Consider the following 19,099-nt stretch of genomic DNA (forward strand, 5'->3'; position numbering starts at 1 on the left):
GGAGGATGACGGAGTGACAGGAGTGAGGAATGTAATAAAAAGGGCGAATAGTGAGCTTGACAAGACTACTACTGTCATATTCGTTGTCATTGTATGTCAGTTGCTGTGATACATATTGCAGCTGAATTTCTTTGCTTCAGAATTGGATCATTTATGTCTAAACCCATGTCTTACTTCCAGTACCAATGTAATGGACACTAACCATGTTTTATAAGAATCAAACTGCATGGAAGATACAATTTACCTGTACATAAGTTAAGTACCAAATGCGCTGTCCAATTTGCAGATGTCAGCTGTTTAAAATCCCATTCATTGTGGAAAAACTGTGTCCATTCTTTGTCAAAGAAACCAAAATTTAAGAAATTAAGGTTACACAATGTCTAATATGTACACAAATAAAGAATATATGCAGTGCTTTTTTTCTAAAAAAAAGTTTGAGGGTACTATGACCTGGGATATAGTGAAGCAAAAATTAGTTATAACTGAAGTATGGGATACCACCCATCTGCTTTTAGCCATGAAGTCATCGACATGTCGAACTACAAAAAATGGTATCGGACTCTTCAGTTGACTTTACTACAGCTCAAATTAAGCGGGTGATATCGAGAAACACACAAACATACAAGCCAATGTGGTATCGAACACTTCAGTTTACATCACCTCAAATGAAGCATGCAATTTGAGCGTACGCATATCTGTTTAGCACTACCATCGCCCACTATTAGCAGGCGAGGGCACTACATGCTTGTTGAACTGGCTGCCAGCGATTCAGTTGTCGAGAACGGTTGCCGCAGCTTCGAAATGCTTGAAATAGTCAATGACTTCGATTTTCCCACCAAAAACTGCACTGGTATCGTTTATATTGCAGTTACCAACACAAAAAAATGAAATAAAAAATTTATGTCCGTGAAATAAATCTTTGGCACTCTTCCAATTTTTCAACATCATAAAAAAATTACTTTGTCCACGAAAAAGTTTAGGGGGTACGCGTCCCCCAGCTTTCCCCCAGAAAAACAGCGCTGAATATATACAAGGGAAGATAGCCCCAAAGAATTCATTTAGTCATTCACGGACAGCTGTCAAACAATCTACTCTGAAGATGGCTGTTGCCACACAAAAAGTAACAATAACTGATGCCAAAATTTGCACTTATAAATAGAGAACCATACCCCTTAACAAAGCAAAAATTTCTGCTCAAATCATAAAGACCATTATTCAAAGAAGCTTATGTGATCCAGGACATTCTTATTAGATCCCTACTTCTATTCAGTGCCAGAATTTTTAAGACCTCACGACATACAACAGACTCGAACCAAGAAAATGAAAAAACTGCTGCGCACACAAAATGGTGCATCTACAATAACAGCTGTATTGCAATCTCCAAAAAGATAAAATTTAATTAAAGGTAGGTCAAAGTACCAAACCCATAAGACTGTTTCGCATATAATGTCTGGCAAATCTATTTAACAAGTACTTTATATCCGTCACTGATAGAATGGGATTGTCAGTATCAGTAAATAATGCCCTTGAATATCTGAAACTAGCCTTTACAAATAGCGTCAGCTACATGAATGTGTCACTCACTTCACCAAAAGAAATAAGTTCCATAATAAAATCTTTGAAAACAAAGCATTCTAGTGGTTACGATGAAATATCAACAAAGTTAATTAAGGCGTGTTCTTGTGAGTTTAGTACAATTCTAAGTTACTTGTGTAACCAGTCAATTATAACTGGAACATTTCCTGACTGGCTAAAATATGCAGATGTTAAGCCTCTATTCAAGAAAGGGGATAAAGAGATACCATCAAACTAAGGACCGATTTCACTTTTGCCAGCATTCTCAAAAATTTTAGAAAAAGTAATGTACAGGCAGCTTCTCAACCATCTGACCACAAATAACATATTATCAAGAACACAGTTTGGATTTCTGAAGGGTTCTGATATCGAGAAGGCTATTTACACGTACAGTGAAAATGTACTTAATTCATTAAATAACAAAGCAGCAGGTATTTTCTGTGATTTGTCAAAGGCATTTGATTGTGTGAACCACAACATCCTTTTAAATAAATTAGAATTCTATGGTGCCACAGGCAGTGCTGAAAAATGGTTCAAGTCATACTTAGCTAACAGGAAACAAAGGGTGTCAGTACAAGGGACTAGTGAATTAAGTCATCAGTCATCATCAGAATGGGAAGAAATTACATGTGGTGTCCCACAAGGATCTCTCTTAGGGCCATTGCTTTTTCTTGTGTACATTAATGATCTCTCATCAGTTACACTGCCAGAAGCAGAGTTCGTTTTGTTTGCAGATGACACAAGTATTGCAATAAATAGTATGTCGAGTGTAGTTCTAGAAGGAGCTGCTAATGATATTTTCATGGATATTAATAAATGGTTTAAAGCCAACTCATTGACATTAAACTTTGAAAAGACTCACTACATGCAATTCAGAACCTGTAAGAGGTTTCCACCCAGCATATGCATAAAGTATGAAGAAGAGCAGATAGCAGAAGATGACAGTCTTAAATTCCTGGGATTACAACTTGATAATAAATTCAGTTGGGAGGAGCACACCACAGAACTGCAGAAACGCCTTAACAAATCTGTATTTGCAATTCGAATGTTAACAGACATAGGCGACATAAAAATGAAAAAGCTTGCATACTTTGCCTACTTTCATTCCATAATGTCATATGGTATAATATTTTGGGGTAACTCTTAAAGTCAAACAAAAGTTTTCAGAGTCCAAAAGCGTGTAATACATGTTATTTGTGGAGTAAATTCACGGACGTCATGTAGAAACCCCTTCAAAGAACAGGGTATACTAACCACTGCCTCTCAGTATATTTACTCATTAATGAAATTTGACCTAAATAATATATCTCTTTTTCCAACAAACAGCTCAGTTCATACATACAATACCAGGAACAAAAATGATCTGCACAAAGATTTAAAAGCACTTACTTTAGTTCAAAAAGGGGTCCACTACTCAGGAACACTCATCTTCAATAATTTGCCAGCAAACATAAAAAATTTAGTTACAAATAAAGATCAATTTAAAAGGAGCCTGAAAGACTTACTAGTGGCCAACTCCTTCTACTCCATTGACGAATTTTGTAATAGAAACAAATGATGTATTGTGTATATTCATACTATTAGTATTGTTATTTCAGCTTTAAAAAAAGAAAAGAAAAAAATTGACATTTCCACATCCACGAGGATCTCCTCAGCATGGATCTACGGAACGAAAAACTAATCTAAAAAATCATCTAATCTAATCATGACTTAGCCAATGATGAAATGGCATTTTAAATTATGGCCAAAAGCTTCCTCCTCCTCCTCCTCCTCCTCCTCCTCCTCCTCCTATACCCTGTCCCCCTCCCCCTCCCCCTCCCCCTCCTCCTCCCTTTATTGTTTGTATTGTATAATCACACATTATTTTATTATATAGGAATGTGAATTGAACATCAGCATGTCAACTACGTGGAAGAATAGTTTTTTTGGCCAGCAGATAGTCTTTCGTTCACATAAATAATACGACAACATCTGGTCCTGCCTGTTGGTCCTAGACATACAACTATTATATTTGATAATTGGCAGTGGTTTCGAGACTATTTGCTGGCATGCATTCAGCACACGTCCCATTGTATTAGGATATTCTGTGGAAATATAGGAGACCTCATGTCTATCCTTCCATTTGCCAGTCATTATGCCATCCCAATATCGTGCAATAGTGTCTCCTTTCCCCAGTTTTGCACATACCACATCTTTAGGGGTATTTCTCCTATTTACCCTTAATGTTCTGATGCAATGTGGTTTTGCATTCAACAGGGCTTTAGCTAAAGCAAAGCTATTGTAAACGTGATGGCCAACATGCAGCTGCTCTTCTAACAAATGTAATATTATCTTTTCAGCATGCCCTTTTCCCCCCATATCACCACGCATCCCCATCTACAAAGTGCATTTATTTACGAAACAGTCTGGATTATTTAGCATGTACAATTTGATGTCGTATTTATTCCTTTTGATCTTTATAAATTGTCTAAATGACAATCATCCCCTCCAAAGAATTGTTGATTCATCTAAAGATAGATCCATACCTGGATAATACACCTGACACATTCTGCTGTTAAAATAATAGGGCGTACCTTATACAGTTGATCATGTGGTTTCAGGTCTCCTGACTGGATTTTCTGCAAAATGCAGTGAACGTAAGATGAGCAAATATCTGTCTCTGCCCATACTCATCTTTATTCCTCTATTTTCAAACAGCGGGTCGTTCTTCCAGTAGTTTTGTAATCGGGTGTACTTGACAATAGCCAGGAGGACTAGTATTTCTCCTATACTTATAGGTTTCCATTTTTCAAATAGAGGTAAACAGATACTTTAAGAATGCTATTGTTTCATCTCCCAAAAGTTTATAATCAGTACAGAATTTATATTTTTTATACATCAAAAATAGAATTTAAGTTATGGAACAATTACTGATTTCACTCTATAACAATAGTATTAATCAGGAATAGTCAAAATAAATTAGAAAATCAATTACATACATAAAACTAATCACAAAATTAGATCTGGTGTTATATTATTTAAAACTGAGGGCCAACCTTTCTCTTTTATGAAAATGCAGATTATACTCTTGTATGTTAATGGCAATCAGTTAAAACTGAAGAAACGAATTTAAGGAGGCAGACGGCAAAACAAGAGGGGAAGTAAAAATATCCTTACTTGCTTTGCCACAATCTGTGTTCTTGATATTCTTAAAGCTGTTTGTCTTTTCTCCAAAGACCTCTTTAATTTACTTAAAAGCAGCATCTATCTGACCCCTAGTTATGCATGCTCCTACAAGCTTGTATTATTCTCTAGCCATTCCTGCTTTGCTATTTTGCACTTCCCATCAATCTCATTTTATAGATGTCTGTATTCTCTTTTGAATAATAAGAATATGGAAAGGATGGATTGCTGCTTTTCATATAGGTGCTGAGTCACAGACAAGCACAGTGAAAACAAATACTAGAAATATTAAAGTTTTCAGACAAAATCCTTCCTCAGAAGTAAAATTCTCACACATTCTCACAACTCGCACACATATGCTACTGTCTCCGGTCACTAAAGGCCGACTCTGACTGCAACTCTGTCTGTTTCTGTGTCTGATGTGTGTAGCTCTCTGCTGGGGTGAGTGGTGGAGGTAAGGATGAGGTATGCTGTGGGGAGGAAGAGGTTTAGCTGGATAGGGGTGGGAGAAGATATTAGTGCTACCTCGTGGGAGCGTTCAGGGACGTGGTGGAGACAGGATACAGCGTCTACGTGCAGCAGGGAGAGGTGTGCTGGAGGGACGGGGAAGGGGGAAAGGGAGGAGGGGGCAGGGGAGGAGTGAGAAGCAGAGAAGAGAAAAGGACTTGTAGGTGCATTGTCAGGATACAAGGTATGTATGTGTACTGTGTTGGGAACATCTAAGGGGATAGGTAGGCGGAGAACAGGAGCTAGCGAAGGTTGAAGCTGACATGGGGGAAGAAGGGTTTACTAGAATGAAGAGTATGTTATAGGGAGAGATCCCACCTACGCAGTTCAGAAAATCTGGTGTTGAGAGAAGAATCCAGATGGCACAGGCTGTGAAGCAGTAATTAAAGTGAAATACATCATGTTAGCTGGCATGTTCAACAACTGAGTGGTTCAGATGTCTCTTGGCAACAGTTTGGCAGTGGTCATTCATGTGGCCAAACAGGTTGTCAGTAGTCATGCCCATGTAGAATGTGGCACTGTGGTTGTAGCTAAGTTTTAGGTCATATAGCTGCTTTCACAGATGGATCTGCCTTTGATGGGGTTGGAGATGCCAGTGACAGGACTGAAGTAAGTGTTAGTGGAAGGATTTATGGGGGCAGATTCTGCATCTGAATCTATTGCACAGATATGAGGCAAGGTATTGGGAGCAATGGTAGAGTAGGGTGAGAGGTAGTTGAGAACCTGGCAGGGGGGTGTGATTCAGATGCTCCAATCCTGGGTGGTACTGAGTCACCATAAGAGTGCTCCTTCATGGCCAGGGTAGGCTGGCCGGTGATTGGTGAGATAAGGCATGGAAGATCTGTTTCTGGACAAGGTTGATGGGGTAATTTTGATTGGCTTCAGTGAGGTCCATGATATTTTCAGAGACTGCTCATTATTTCAGATGCAATGACTACAGGTAGCTAGACAGTATGGAAGGGACTTCTTGGTGTGTAATGCGTGGCAGTTGTGAAGTTGTGGTATTGTTAATGGTTTGTAGGTTTGATGTGGATGGAGGAGAGGGTGATGCTGATCAACATCAAGGAAGGTGGCTTGTTGGGTTGTGCAAGACCAGGTGAAGCGAATGGAGGAGAGGGTGATGAAGTTCTGGAGGAATGTGGCTAGTGAGTCCTTACCTTTGGTCCAGTTCATGAAGATGTCATCAGTAATGTCAAACAGGCAAGGGGCTTGAATTCTGGGTGGTTAAGAATGATTTCTCTAGATTCCCCATGAATAACTTAGCATAGGATGGTGTCATGCATGAGCAAGATGGCCCACATGACACCATCCTGTGCTAACATATTAATGGGCCATGTAGAGGAATCCTTTCTAACTATCCACAATTCCAAACCCCCTCATCCAGTTCAAATTTATTGGTGACATCTTCATGACCTGGACTGAGGTATGAGGACACCCTACACATTCCTTCAAAACCTCAACACCTTCTTCCCCACTCACTTCACTGGTCATCTTCAGTCCAACAAATCACCATTCTCGATGTTGACCTCCAACTCAAGAATGGCTACATCAGTGCATCCATCTACATCAGATCTACCAACCACCAACAATACCTCCAAATTCGAGAGCTGTCATCTGTTCAATACAGCCTAGCTATTCATAGTCGCTGCATCTGTAGTAACAAGAAGTATCTCTCAAAAAATGCCAAGGGTCTCACTAGAGCATTCACAGACCAAAATTAGCCTCCCAGCCTCATTCGGAAATAGATCTCCAGTGTCTTATCTCACCATTCACCTACCATCTGCCATATACCCACAGTCCAGCCAAAAGCACCACTCGTGTTGTGCCTCAGTACCACCCAGGACAGGAGTGGCTGAATCCCATTCTCTGCCAGTGTTTCGCCTACTTCTCATTCTGCCCTGAAATGAGAAATAGAATACCACTGAGCTGTTCTGCGGCTTGTGTTGGTGCTGTTTGTAGGTTTTCGCCCTCTGTTGGAGGCCAGACGGTATCGTTTAGTTGGCATGGTTGTGGTTGTTTGTCTTCTTCTCATGTTGCCTGGCACCACTCAGTTTTGCAAGCGTTGCCTGTCTGCTAGTGGCAGCAGTGGCAGTTATCGATATGTAGTAACAGTGGCCCTATCTTTGGGGTTGCATTGTTTTGCCAGGTCGTGTGAGTGTGTGAGTTCGGTTGGGGACTCAGGAGGAGCCAGGTCCGCGCAGTGTGAGAACACGTTGGGACCACTGGCAGCACGCATGGACTGCCAGATGGAAGGGTTGTGATCATGAGGGTGCACAACTTTGTCATAAACCGGATCCAGCAAGTTTAAGATGAGTGCATTTCAATCCAAGTAGCAAAACCTCCACCATTCTGATATCTCGCGATTCTCCAGTGACTTGGGTTCGTGTTGCTGCTTGTAGTGTCGCCGAGGTGAAGAGCAGCGAGTGGAATGCTTGAGGAAGGCAAATCTGATTAGCTTTCCTTGACTTCTTATTACTATTTACTGTTTTCAACTTGTTACAATGTAGTTTCGACAGCCTTCTTGATTGTAGACCGGTTGGTGATTCTTCTACTCTGATTCCTTTCTCGTTCTGGGCATGCTAAACACAGTATTCTGGACATAGTACAGACTGCCGGCTCCGGCTTTGGCGTATTGTTCCATCGTTGCATTTGGTTTAACAGACATCAGGCAGCTTCAGCAAGATTATCATTAGTCATTTGTTAAACTGCCACTAGTCTGAGTAACCATTTTGAGAAGTGAATGCAACTCTCAGCTGCCTATCTCATTTCTCGCAAAAGTCTTTGTTGCCGGACCTTCTCAGATGTCGATTACTGGAGCACCGTCTGGATCAGTTGCTTGTTTTGTTTAATTAACTTCTGCTATTGTATTTGCTGTTTTACAGTGGGTTTCAAAAATTTTTTGATATTTTTTCCATTCTTGGCGTGTAAGGCCTTCAGCCATGATTGTGGTCATTTGCTTTAAAATTCTAATTTGGTATTTGTATTATAGCAGTAAGCCTTAAAGCCTTATTTACTGCTCTTCCTGGAATCTGAAGCCTTTTGCTGTGTTTGTGGCGACTTGCCTCTTATATTTCGATACCTGTAATTTATAAGTTGCAGCGAGTTTTAAACAATTCTTAGTTTATTGCCATTCCTGGTGTGTAAGGCCTTCTGCCCAGATCACAGTGGCTTGCTCTTAAAACATTATCTGTTGTATCTGTATTTAATGGTGATTTGCTAAATTGTAGCTTACTGAAAACACTGTTATTTACACTTGTTTATTCCTTCACTAATAATGTGTGGTATTTTTTATTTATTGTTGAGTCTAGAATTACCGATTTTAAATAAATAGTGTGTAACTGTAAAAGGCAACCAATTGTAACTGATTACGGCCCCGTCCACAATCGTAACTGAATCCTGCCTTCCCTTGACTACCAGGTATCAACCACTGTGTGAGGGAGTATGTCACCCACCCAACCTACGCAGTATCCTTGTTCATCTTTATTGCATCCCTGCTTCCAACCCCTTGCCTCGTGGCTCATATCCGTTTGATAGACACAGATGCAAACTTGACCCATATGTCCTCTCACTACCACCTACTTCATTCCTGTCACTGGTGTCTCCTACCCTATCAAAGGCCGAACCATCAGTGAAAGTAGCCACGTGATGTACAAACCTCGCTCCAACCGCTTTGCCACATTCTATGTGGCCATGACTACTAGCAATCTGTGTGTGTGCATGAACGCCCACTGCCAAACTGTGGCCAAGAGACAGCTGGGCCACTCAGTTGTTGAATGTGACATTTAACATGATGTACTTCACTTAAATTATTGCCTCACAGCCTGCATAATCTGGATTCTCCCAGCCAACAACACGTTTTCTGAACTCCATACGTCGGAACTCTGCCTACAACGTAACCTTCGTTCCCATAACCCCCCTGGCCTCAACCTTCATTGGTCCGTATTCTCTACCTGTCCATCCTCTTCCCTCCTCCCACTATAGTACACATGCTTCCTGTCCCACCATTGCACCTTCAAGTCCTATTCTCTTCTCTACTTCTCACCCCCCCCCCCCCCCTTTTTCCCCTTTACTGCTCCTGTCCACATGCCCTGCATGTTCCCACAGATAGTATTAGCATCATCTCCCACTACTACGCAGCTATTGCTCCCCTTTTACATCACGTGCCTCCTCCTTATCCTTACCACTCACCACAGCTGATTGCTGTTCATGTCAGATGTAGCCACACTTTGTCCTTAGTGCCAGGAGACAGTAGCCACGTATGTGTGAGTTGTTGCATGAATGTAAAGTCCATACTGGAATATCAAAATATTATGAAAAGGATAGATTGCTACTACTCACTGTAAAGATGACACATTGAGTTGCAGACAGGTACAATGAAGAGATTGTTAAGTATAACCTTTTGGCCAAAGTCTTCATCAGAAAAGAGAAATACACACACATTCACACAAGCAAACACACCTCATGCACACATGACTGCTACCTCTGGTCAATGTGCCCAGAATGCAACAGAAATGTGTTGAACAATGTCTCTGTTCATTCATTGTGGTTGGTAGTGGAGGCAGTCTTTTATAATGCCCCACAATAAATAATCACATATAGTCAAGTCTAGTGACCTTGGAGGCCAGTAATGTTAGGCTGAATCATCTGGTCAAGTGTGACCAATCCATCATTCAGTAATCCTCTGATTTAAAAATTCACAAAGAGGTTGCAGTAGCTGAATTTTGTATGGCTTCATGTGTAAACGTCGATGCAACACACCCCAATGGAAATCGGGGGCATGATGAGCAGTTGGGTTGCACAGCGAACAGATTTCTGTGGAACTATGGCAGATGCAACCGATGTCTGTGTTGGACACTCAGGGGCAGCCTGGTGATTTGCCTTTACACAAACAATCTGTTTATTGGAGTTGTTTATGCCACCATCTAATGCTCTGTGCTGTAGGAGGATCCACACCATACCTAGTACGAAAGTCATGCTGAACAGTTATTACTGACCCGCACTGCACAAAACACTTTTTGTTGTCTCGACACCATTTGTACTAGAACTGAAGTGGGTGCACACTACTGCTACCTAGCTGGAACCATGTAAAACATGAGAGTTTGCTCTTTCCAACAGTATGTTGTTCACGCAAGATCTCAAATAACAGAATAGTTGCAATAGTTTCCATACCCTTTGCTCTGTCACTACCTCACAATTTACCTCTCTTCACCATTATCGTGCACTGCTGTCTGCCAGCACATCCATCCATCTCTTCCTCTTCTCTGTTCCTCTCCTTTTGGCTCCCTATTTTTCTCCCTCCTCTCCTCCCTCACAGCCCCCCCCCCCCCCCCAACAATGCACCCATCAGCTATGTCCTGCCACCTTTAGTACCTGCATGCTCCACCATGCAGCACCAATTCCTCTTCCCCTCCTGTACCCTGCTATCCCTCCCCTTTCTCCATACCATTCCAGATTGCTGCTTGGTAGCGGTCATGTATGCGTGTGAGGTGTGTTTGCTCATGTGAATTTATCTTTTCTGGAGAAGGCTTTGGCCAAATGCTTGTATGTGACAGACTTTTCATCGTACCTGTCTGCAACTAAACGTGTCATCTTTACAGTGAGTAGCAATCTAGCCTTTTTGTAATATTGGTGTCTGAATGTGTGAGAGTTGTCTTTCTGAGTGACTTTATTTGAAAGTTTAAATATTTCTACTATTATTTTTTGTTGTGCCTGTTTGCAACTTAACACCTCCTGTATGTGGTGAGTAGCAATTTATTCTTTCCGTATTGTTATTATTCCATCCTGTACTTCCCATTGTTTGTGTTCTCTCTCTCTCTCTCTCTCTCTCTCTCTCTCTCTCTCTCTCTCTCTCTCTCTCTTTCAATTAGATTCAATATCCCATGTGTTATTCAAGGATTTCTATTTGGCTTTGTCTTTTTCCTTACCGTATTTGGTTCTCTGCGGGCTTAACCTATTTCATCTTTCAAGGCAACCAACTGATCTTCTGTTGTGTTCCTTCAATCTGTTTCAGTCTATTGCCTAATACTCCCTTTGAAACTGTCAACAATTTCTGGTTCTTTCAACTTACCCAGATTTAATTTCCTTAATTTCCTACCTTTCCAAACTTTTAATCTGAAGTTCATAAACCTGTGGTTTGCAGTTCACAGTCTGGTTTTGGCTCTCAGTCTTGCAATTATGTCATCTGTTTGAAACCTTTCTGTGTCTCCAGGTCTCTTCCAGGTATATAAGGGGGAATCCATTAGTTATGAGAGCTCAAAACGGGGCCAAGGGGGGGGGGGGGGCAATATTTCACTAAACCACGTTTAAATAGGAAGGGGGGGAGGGGTTAACGAAAATCTCGCATCAGCTTTTTAAGTCAGAAAATATATATTATTATAAAAGACAATGTTAATGTGTCCACCAATCTGTATGACCTCCCTGAACTGAACTATATGCTTTACACATGTGAATGCCGGGATTCCCCAATTTGAAACAAGTGGTGCACAATTGTCAGATTTCACTCTGTGACTGTTTGCTGTACTGGTTGAAATCACTGTGTGTCAGGCAATATGTATAAAGCCGATGTTATTGTGTTCAACATCGATTTGTATCAGACTTTTACATTGCGTAAGTTAAGTGTCATGCCAACAAGTTGAAACACATTTGCAAGCAAGAAGTTAATCAGAATGAATTTTTACTCTGCAGCAGAGTGTACTCTGATATGAAACTTCCTGGCAGATTAAAATCGTGTGCTGGACCGAGACTCAAAGTCAGGACCTTTTCTTAGAGCAAGTGCTCTACTAACAGGGCTATCCAAGCACAACTCACAACCCACCCTCACTGCTTTACTCCTATTAGTACCTCATCTCCTACCTTCCAAACTTTGCAGAAGCTCTCCTGTGAAACTTGACTACCACTCATGGAAGAAAGGAATTGTGCAGACATGGCTTAGCTGCAGATTGGGGGATGTTTCCAGGCAAAGGTCCCAAGTTAGAGTCTCACTCTGGCACACAGTTTTTAACTACCAGGAAGTTTCAAGAAGCTAATTGTTTATGGAAGGAAGCTAAGCTGAAGTTCACCAACAAGAATTCTCTTATTCATCATATAAATAAAAAAATTGAAAAGCTACATAATTTTACATGAAATGTACTCACAGTTGTGAATATAGACAACCATCAGCTGTATAATGGAATGATGACAATGAAAATTGGTGCTTGACTGGGACTCAAACCTGGCTTTTCCGCTTATCGCAAGCAGTCTCCTTAGCATTTGGCTATCCGAGCATGACTCACAGCAGTACCCAAACTTTCATACGTTATCAACTATGCATGAATGCATGCATATCGAATGGAACATTACATAGTAATTCAGAATAACACAGGCACTGCAATATCGCATTTATCCGCTGGCACCAGGCAAGCGAATTTCAAGTAAAATGTCTCACCTGTACAGGAATATACATAATGGATGTATGAGTACAGACTGTACACACATTGTTGATGACATATGGACGTTTTGGTCTGAATCGTGCTCAGCCAAATGGTAAGGTGACTGCTTATGAAAAGCGGGAAATCCAGGTTTCAGTCCCAGTCCGGCACAAATTTCATTAAAATTACCAAATATGCAGCAATCAGTTGCTGCATATTTGGTAATTTTATGGTTTACAGTCGCTGCACGACTTGGGAACCACATGGAGCCCACCATTCACAAATTTCATTGTTGTCATTCCACTATGCAGCTGATGGTTGTCTATATCCGCAATTGCAAATTCATTTCAGGTATTTCCTGAGGCTGTAGTCACTGCAGTGCCTGTATGAAGGAACATTGCATTGTAATTTGGAATAACACAGGCACTGCAATATCGTACATAATTGTAGGGCTAAAAGAAAGGTACAATGAATGTTGTGTTTTATCAGCAAAATAAATAAAGGTTCTGTGACATTTCATGTATATAATATACCAGTAGAAGATCAATTTTTTAGGGATCCATCAAAACGGTTCATATGATTTTTGTGGAGCCTTATGGTCCATTTGTGTCTGTTCAGGGTCAGCATGTTTCAAATAGTGCCTTCAGTAGTTAAAAACACTGTTTAACATGCTTTCTAAATAAAACATGGTTTTAATAAAGTGTTTAAATCAAGTTTAAAACAAAGAAAAAATTCTCTTTTTATTTACTTTTACATGACTCGGGTAACTATCACATGGGGCAAGTGGGGGGGGGGGGGGGGAGGAATTTTAAAGAAAATCTCTCACACAATTAATGGAAATCCTCTACTAGCCTTCTTTCATTATTTTTAAACCAAGTATTAGCAGTGATTAATTTGCCCTCTGTGCAAAATTCTACCAGGTGGCTTCCTCTCATTTCTTTCAGCCAGTCCAGGTTCCTTCCGTTTTCTACTGTTAAATTCCGGTCCTCCACCATAATTAAAGTTTCATCACCCTTAACTATTTCAAAATTTTTTTCTTTTTCTTTTCTTTTATCTCATCATGCTTTCTTTCAGTCTCTTCATCATCTGCGGAGCTAGTTGGTATATGAACTTTTACTGTTGTGGAGGATGTTGACTTCACGTCTGTCTTGGTACAATAACGTTTTCACTATTTTGTTCATAGAAACCGTAAAGATGACACATTAAGTTGTGTCAAATGGCTCTGAGCACTATGCGACTTAACTTCTGAGGTCATCAGTCGCCTAGAACTCAGAACTAATTAAACCTAACTAACCTAAGGACATCACACACATCCATGCCCGAGGCAGGATTCGAACCGGCGACCGTAGCGGTCACTCGGCTCCAGACTGTAGCGCCTTGAACCGCACGGCCACTGCGGCCAGCACATTAAGTTGCAGACAGGCACAATTAAAAGGCACTTCCACACTAGCTTTCAGCCTCAGCCTTTTCCTGCACAGGCTGTGGCCAAAACTAAACTGTAAGTGTCTTAATTGTGCCAGTCTTTGTATCTTAATGTGTCAGCTTTATGGTAAGTAACAATCTATCTTTTTCCTTATATACTTGACCTGAAGTCATGCTCTTCCTGCCACTTCACTTCACTAATTCACACTATATCTAACTTACTTTTTTAAATTATGTAGTATATCTACTCAATCAAGTGATCTGTATAAAAATGGTAGCAGAGCAACTATATACCTGTAGTGGACTGATGGGAGCACCTAGAAGCATGTAACAGAAAACAGTATTCACACTAGCTTTCAAGCTCTTGCTCTTTTTCTAGCAAAAGTACACACATGGATATAAGCTGAATAGAATATTGCTGTCAAAGACTCTTGTAAGGTTACCAGTATATTTCGACAACTACTCTTTTTCCACTGCAGGTGCAGCATCCAAGGGTAGCAAGGCTGTACAGAAGACACTTATTGAAATGGGCTTGGTGACAACTATCAAAGTGTAGGTACAGATGGTGGTGCGTGCATTTTATATAAACAGATGTATTTGTGGAGATTGAAATCTAGGAGCTGGCTCATTGAGCTGAGAAGAGCAAATGAAGTGGATTTTTGGAGTAGGTGAGGTTCTGGAGGAAAGAGCAAAGGTTGCCCTATTCATGAGTCAAAATCAAGAAAATTATATTAAGCGATTTAACATTCCGCACTCCAACTAGTAGAATGCCAGTTTTGTTTTTCTTGATAACAACGGCCTCCTCAATACTCCTCGCCCAGAGATCCGAAGGGAGTTATTTTATCTCCATGGTATCTTACCCAGGAGGATGCCATAGTCATTTAACTATACAGTGTCTGCATGCCCTTGGAAACATAAGAGTCGTAGTTTCCCATTGCTTTCAGTCATTCACAGTACCAGCAAAGGAAGATCATACTGGCTAATGTTACAAGACCAAAATAGTCAATCATCCATATGGTTGCCTCTACAAATACTGAAAACGGCTGCTTGTCCTTTTCAGGAACCATAGGTTATTTTCGTCTCTCCACTGTGGTTGCACCTTCATTGTGATTATCTGTATTGTTAAGGCATGCAAGCTACCTCACCTCACCTCACCTCACCAAGGTCTATGGTTTATGACAGTTAAGGTTTATATACTGCAGAAAGTGTACAGAAAATAATTAATTTCTATTTGTGGGCTGGAACTTTCACATTTGGCTATTAAAACTGAACAGATAATGTTCTTGGAAACAAAGTTTTTGTACTTGTAATTAATTTTACTAATTATTACTGGGTACACCAAGGGGAACTACTTATGCAAGCTGTAGCAGGTGAGAGAGAGCATGACTTACTGTTTATTGCACTATGAATACAATGTTTAGAATATGACTAAAAGGACTGTTGATAAGCAACATCAAAAGTGTTTTCAAATGTTCCTTTACAAAGGAAACTATAGTGGGCTGACAAGGCAGCCAGTCCACAGTGATGGGTAGCCGAAAGGCACACGTACACACACGCCGACTGGCGTTAAGTCTGAAACAGGATACGTGATGAAAGCTATAAAGAAAAGAATGGAGCTTCTCGTATACTTAACTTTAATTTCTTGTTGTACATTACTCTTGATAATACAAGTGAGACTCTCTCCAGATATGGTTAATGGCGCCTTGCTAGGTCATAGCCATGGACTTAGCTGAAGGCTATTCTAACGGTCTCTCGGCAATTGAGAGAAAGGCTTCGTACGTGTAGTCGCTAGCAATGTCGTCCGTACAACTGGGGCGAGTGCTAGTCAGTCTCTTGAGACCTGCCTTGTGGTGGCGCTCGGTTTGCGATCCTGACAGTGGCGACACGCGGGTCCGACATGTACTAATGGACCGCGGCCGATTTAAGCTACCACCTAGCAAGTGTGGTGTCTGGCGGTGACACCACAGAAACTCCAGGAGAATTTCCCCAATTTAATTCTCGTACTACTCAAAAGATGAGTGAAATTACTGTCATTAAAATTGAATAAAGTTCCATGGTCCGGTGGAATCCCTATCAGATCCCAGACTGAACTGAGTTAGACCTCCTTGTAGCTACAATCCATTGTAGATCCTTCAAACAAATAACTGCATCCAGTTTTTGCAAAAAAAAAAAAAAAAAAAAAAAAAAAAAAAAAAAAAAAAAAAAAAGGATAGCACAGGTCACAGCTGTCTACAAGAAGGGTAGTAGAAGTGACCCACAAAACTGCAGTCCAGTATCCTTGACACTGATTTGTCATAGAATCTTAGAACATATTCTGAGCTCAAACATAATGAGGTATCTTGAACAGAATGAACTCCTCAATGCCAATCAGCACTGACTGTGAAAACATCCGAGCATGAGAAACTCAACTCACACTTTTTTCGAATAACATACTGAAAGCTTTGGATCAAGGTGATCAGATAGATGTAGTATTTCTTGATTTCCCAAAAGCATTTGACTCAGTACCACACCTATGCTTATTGTCAAAAATACAGTAATATGCAGTATCAAGTGGAATTTGTGACTGGATTGAGGCCTTTTTGGTAGGTGGAATGCAGCATGTTACCTAGGATGGGGTGTCATTGTCTGATGTAGAAGTAACTTCGGGTGTGCCTCAGTGAAGTGTGTTGGAACCCTTGCCGCTCATGTTGTATATCAATGATCTCACAGACAATATTAATAATAACATCAAGCTTTTTGCAGATGATGCAGTTATCTGCAATGAAGCACTACCTGAAAGAAGCTGCATAAGTATTCAGTCAGATCTTGATAAGATATCAGAGTGGTGCAAATATTGGCAACTTGCTTTAAATGTTCCAAAATGTAAAAATTTGCTAAGTGCACAAAGAAAATAGTATCCTGAGACTATGATATTAATGGGGCACTGTTGGAATCAGCCAACTCATACAAATTCCTGGGTGTATCACTTTGTAGGGATATGAAATGGAATCGTCACTTAGGTTCAGTCTTGGGTAAAGCTGGTGGTGGACTTCAATTTATTGGTAGAATAAGAGGGAAGTGCAATCAGTCTGCAAAGGAGATTGCTTATAAATCACTCGTGTGACTGGTTTTGGAATACTGCTCAAGTGTGTGGGACACGTACCAAATAGGACTGACAGGGGATATTGAACATATACAGAGAAGGGCAGCACGCATGGTCACAGGTCTGTTTAATCTATAGGATAGTATCACAGATATACTGCATGACTGAACTGGAAGACCCTTGAAGATATACGCAAATTATCTGGAATGTGTGTTAAAAAGGTTTCAAGAACCAGCTTTCTAGGAATGTACTACAATGCCCTATGTATTGCTCACATAGGGATTGTGAGGATTAAGATTGGAATAATTACTGCACACACACAAAGGCATTCAGACAATTATTCCTCCCATGGTCCATAAATGAATGGAACGGGAAGAAACCATAATAACTGGTACAATGTGATGTACCCTCTGCCATGCACCTCATGGTTGTTTGCAGCATATAGATGTATACATAGAAGGTGCTTCCGATTGTGATGTCATTATCAATGTTGGTTTGAATTGGAGTGTATTTGTGATCCCCATACTTTAATGGTCCCATATTTTCTGTATCAACAAATACCAACAATGAAAATGTGTCAGATATGTTATAGTTGATTAGATAAGGAACCTCATAGAGAATCAATGTCTTGAGCAAATTTATAATAAATTTCTAGGTAGAACATTTCAAATTTTTTTTATAATCCTAAAACACCTATTAATAACTGTTCATTTTTCTTATATAGCAAAACTGGAAGAATTAGGATACAATGTGAGGCTTGATCCTTATGATATCTGGGACCAACTTGAAATCACAGTTAATGAAGTGATAATCTTCAAATGTCGACAGACATTTTTAAAATATAACTGTGAACATGATGAAGACCCTGTATGCAGGAGAGCAGTTGAAGCTGTGACAGAGATGTATCCAAAAATAATTACTGCTGCACTAGCTGTGGAAAAAGTTGAAGAATTACCACCAGAAAGTCATCCAGCAGTTGCAGTTCTGTATGATCTCATCAATTCCCTTCCATTACCAGAGACTCCAGTGGAAGAAGTCCTGAGGACACTGTTGGAGTCTCTGCCACTCATTGACACTATTCCAGAATCAATTATTTATTCCCTCCTAAAGACACTTTGGCTCTCTGACAGTGTTCCAGAGGGAATGATTCTTGAACTGGTACGTAAAATTCCGACATATGCTCCAGATGCTGCTTTAAGTGCATTGATGGAATCTGTCATGCAGAGTGCTGCAAAGTATCCTCCACATGCAATTTTACGTGAAATGCTTCGACGGCTGCCAATACCGACAAAATGCAAATGCAGAGAAAAGAAACAGCCACCACCAAAAATGCGTGTTACACCAATGGTTTGTACATGTAAATCATTAAGTGAAATAGAAGTAAGTGACATAAGAATTAGTGAAACAGGGATAACTGAAAGAGCAAGAAGTGAAACAGCAATAAGTGAAATGAGAATAAGTGGGACAGGGATAATCGAAATGACAGTAAGTGAAACAAGAGCATCTGAAACAGAAGAAGACAAAACGGACAAAACAAAAGTCAACGATGAACCAGAAGCAACAAGGCATGTCAGTTGGGTCGGTGAAGAAGACAGTCCATAAACAAAATTAGCAGGAAAATTGTGGCTAACTTTAGGATTCTACTAAAAAGCACTCTCGCCTTTTTGCTAGATATTTCACTTAAACTGAAAAACTGCAAAATAAAATCTGTTACACTATAAACTGAATTTAAGAAGGTTAGTGATTTTTTTACAAAGAAAGAAATTGAAAATACAAATGAACAGCTGAAGACTTGCTGTAAAGAAAATTTTTACTTAATGAGTTGAGCACATATGTTTCTGAAATTAATAAACACTTATCAGAAGAAATTATCTCTGCATTAATTTATTTTTATTGTAGAATGGGAGAGAGATATTGCATAATGATGTACTCATCAACAGAAATA

The 19,099-nt window shown here is 40.1% G+C and overlaps 1 protein-coding gene across 1 annotated transcript in view; it reads left to right on the plus strand.

Annotated features, from left to right (window-relative positions):
- LOC126203644 (uncharacterized) overlaps positions 1 to 18,843 on the plus strand; it is an 89,238-nt gene extending 70,395 nt beyond the window's left edge. The window contains exon 2 of the mRNA XM_049938022.1: positions 17,879 to 18,843. Coding sequence (XP_049793979.1) covers positions 17,879 to 18,756 — 878 coding nt within the window. The 3' untranslated portion in view covers positions 18,757 to 18,843. The remainder of the gene's footprint in view (positions 1 to 17,878) is intronic.
- The last annotated feature ends 256 nt before the right edge of the window (positions 18,844 to 19,099 follow it).

This window comes from Schistocerca nitens, chromosome 9 (genome assembly GCF_023898315.1).
Source record: "Schistocerca nitens isolate TAMUIC-IGC-003100 chromosome 9, iqSchNite1.1, whole genome shotgun sequence".
Lineage (NCBI taxonomy): Eukaryota > Metazoa > Arthropoda > Insecta > Orthoptera > Acrididae > Schistocerca > Schistocerca nitens.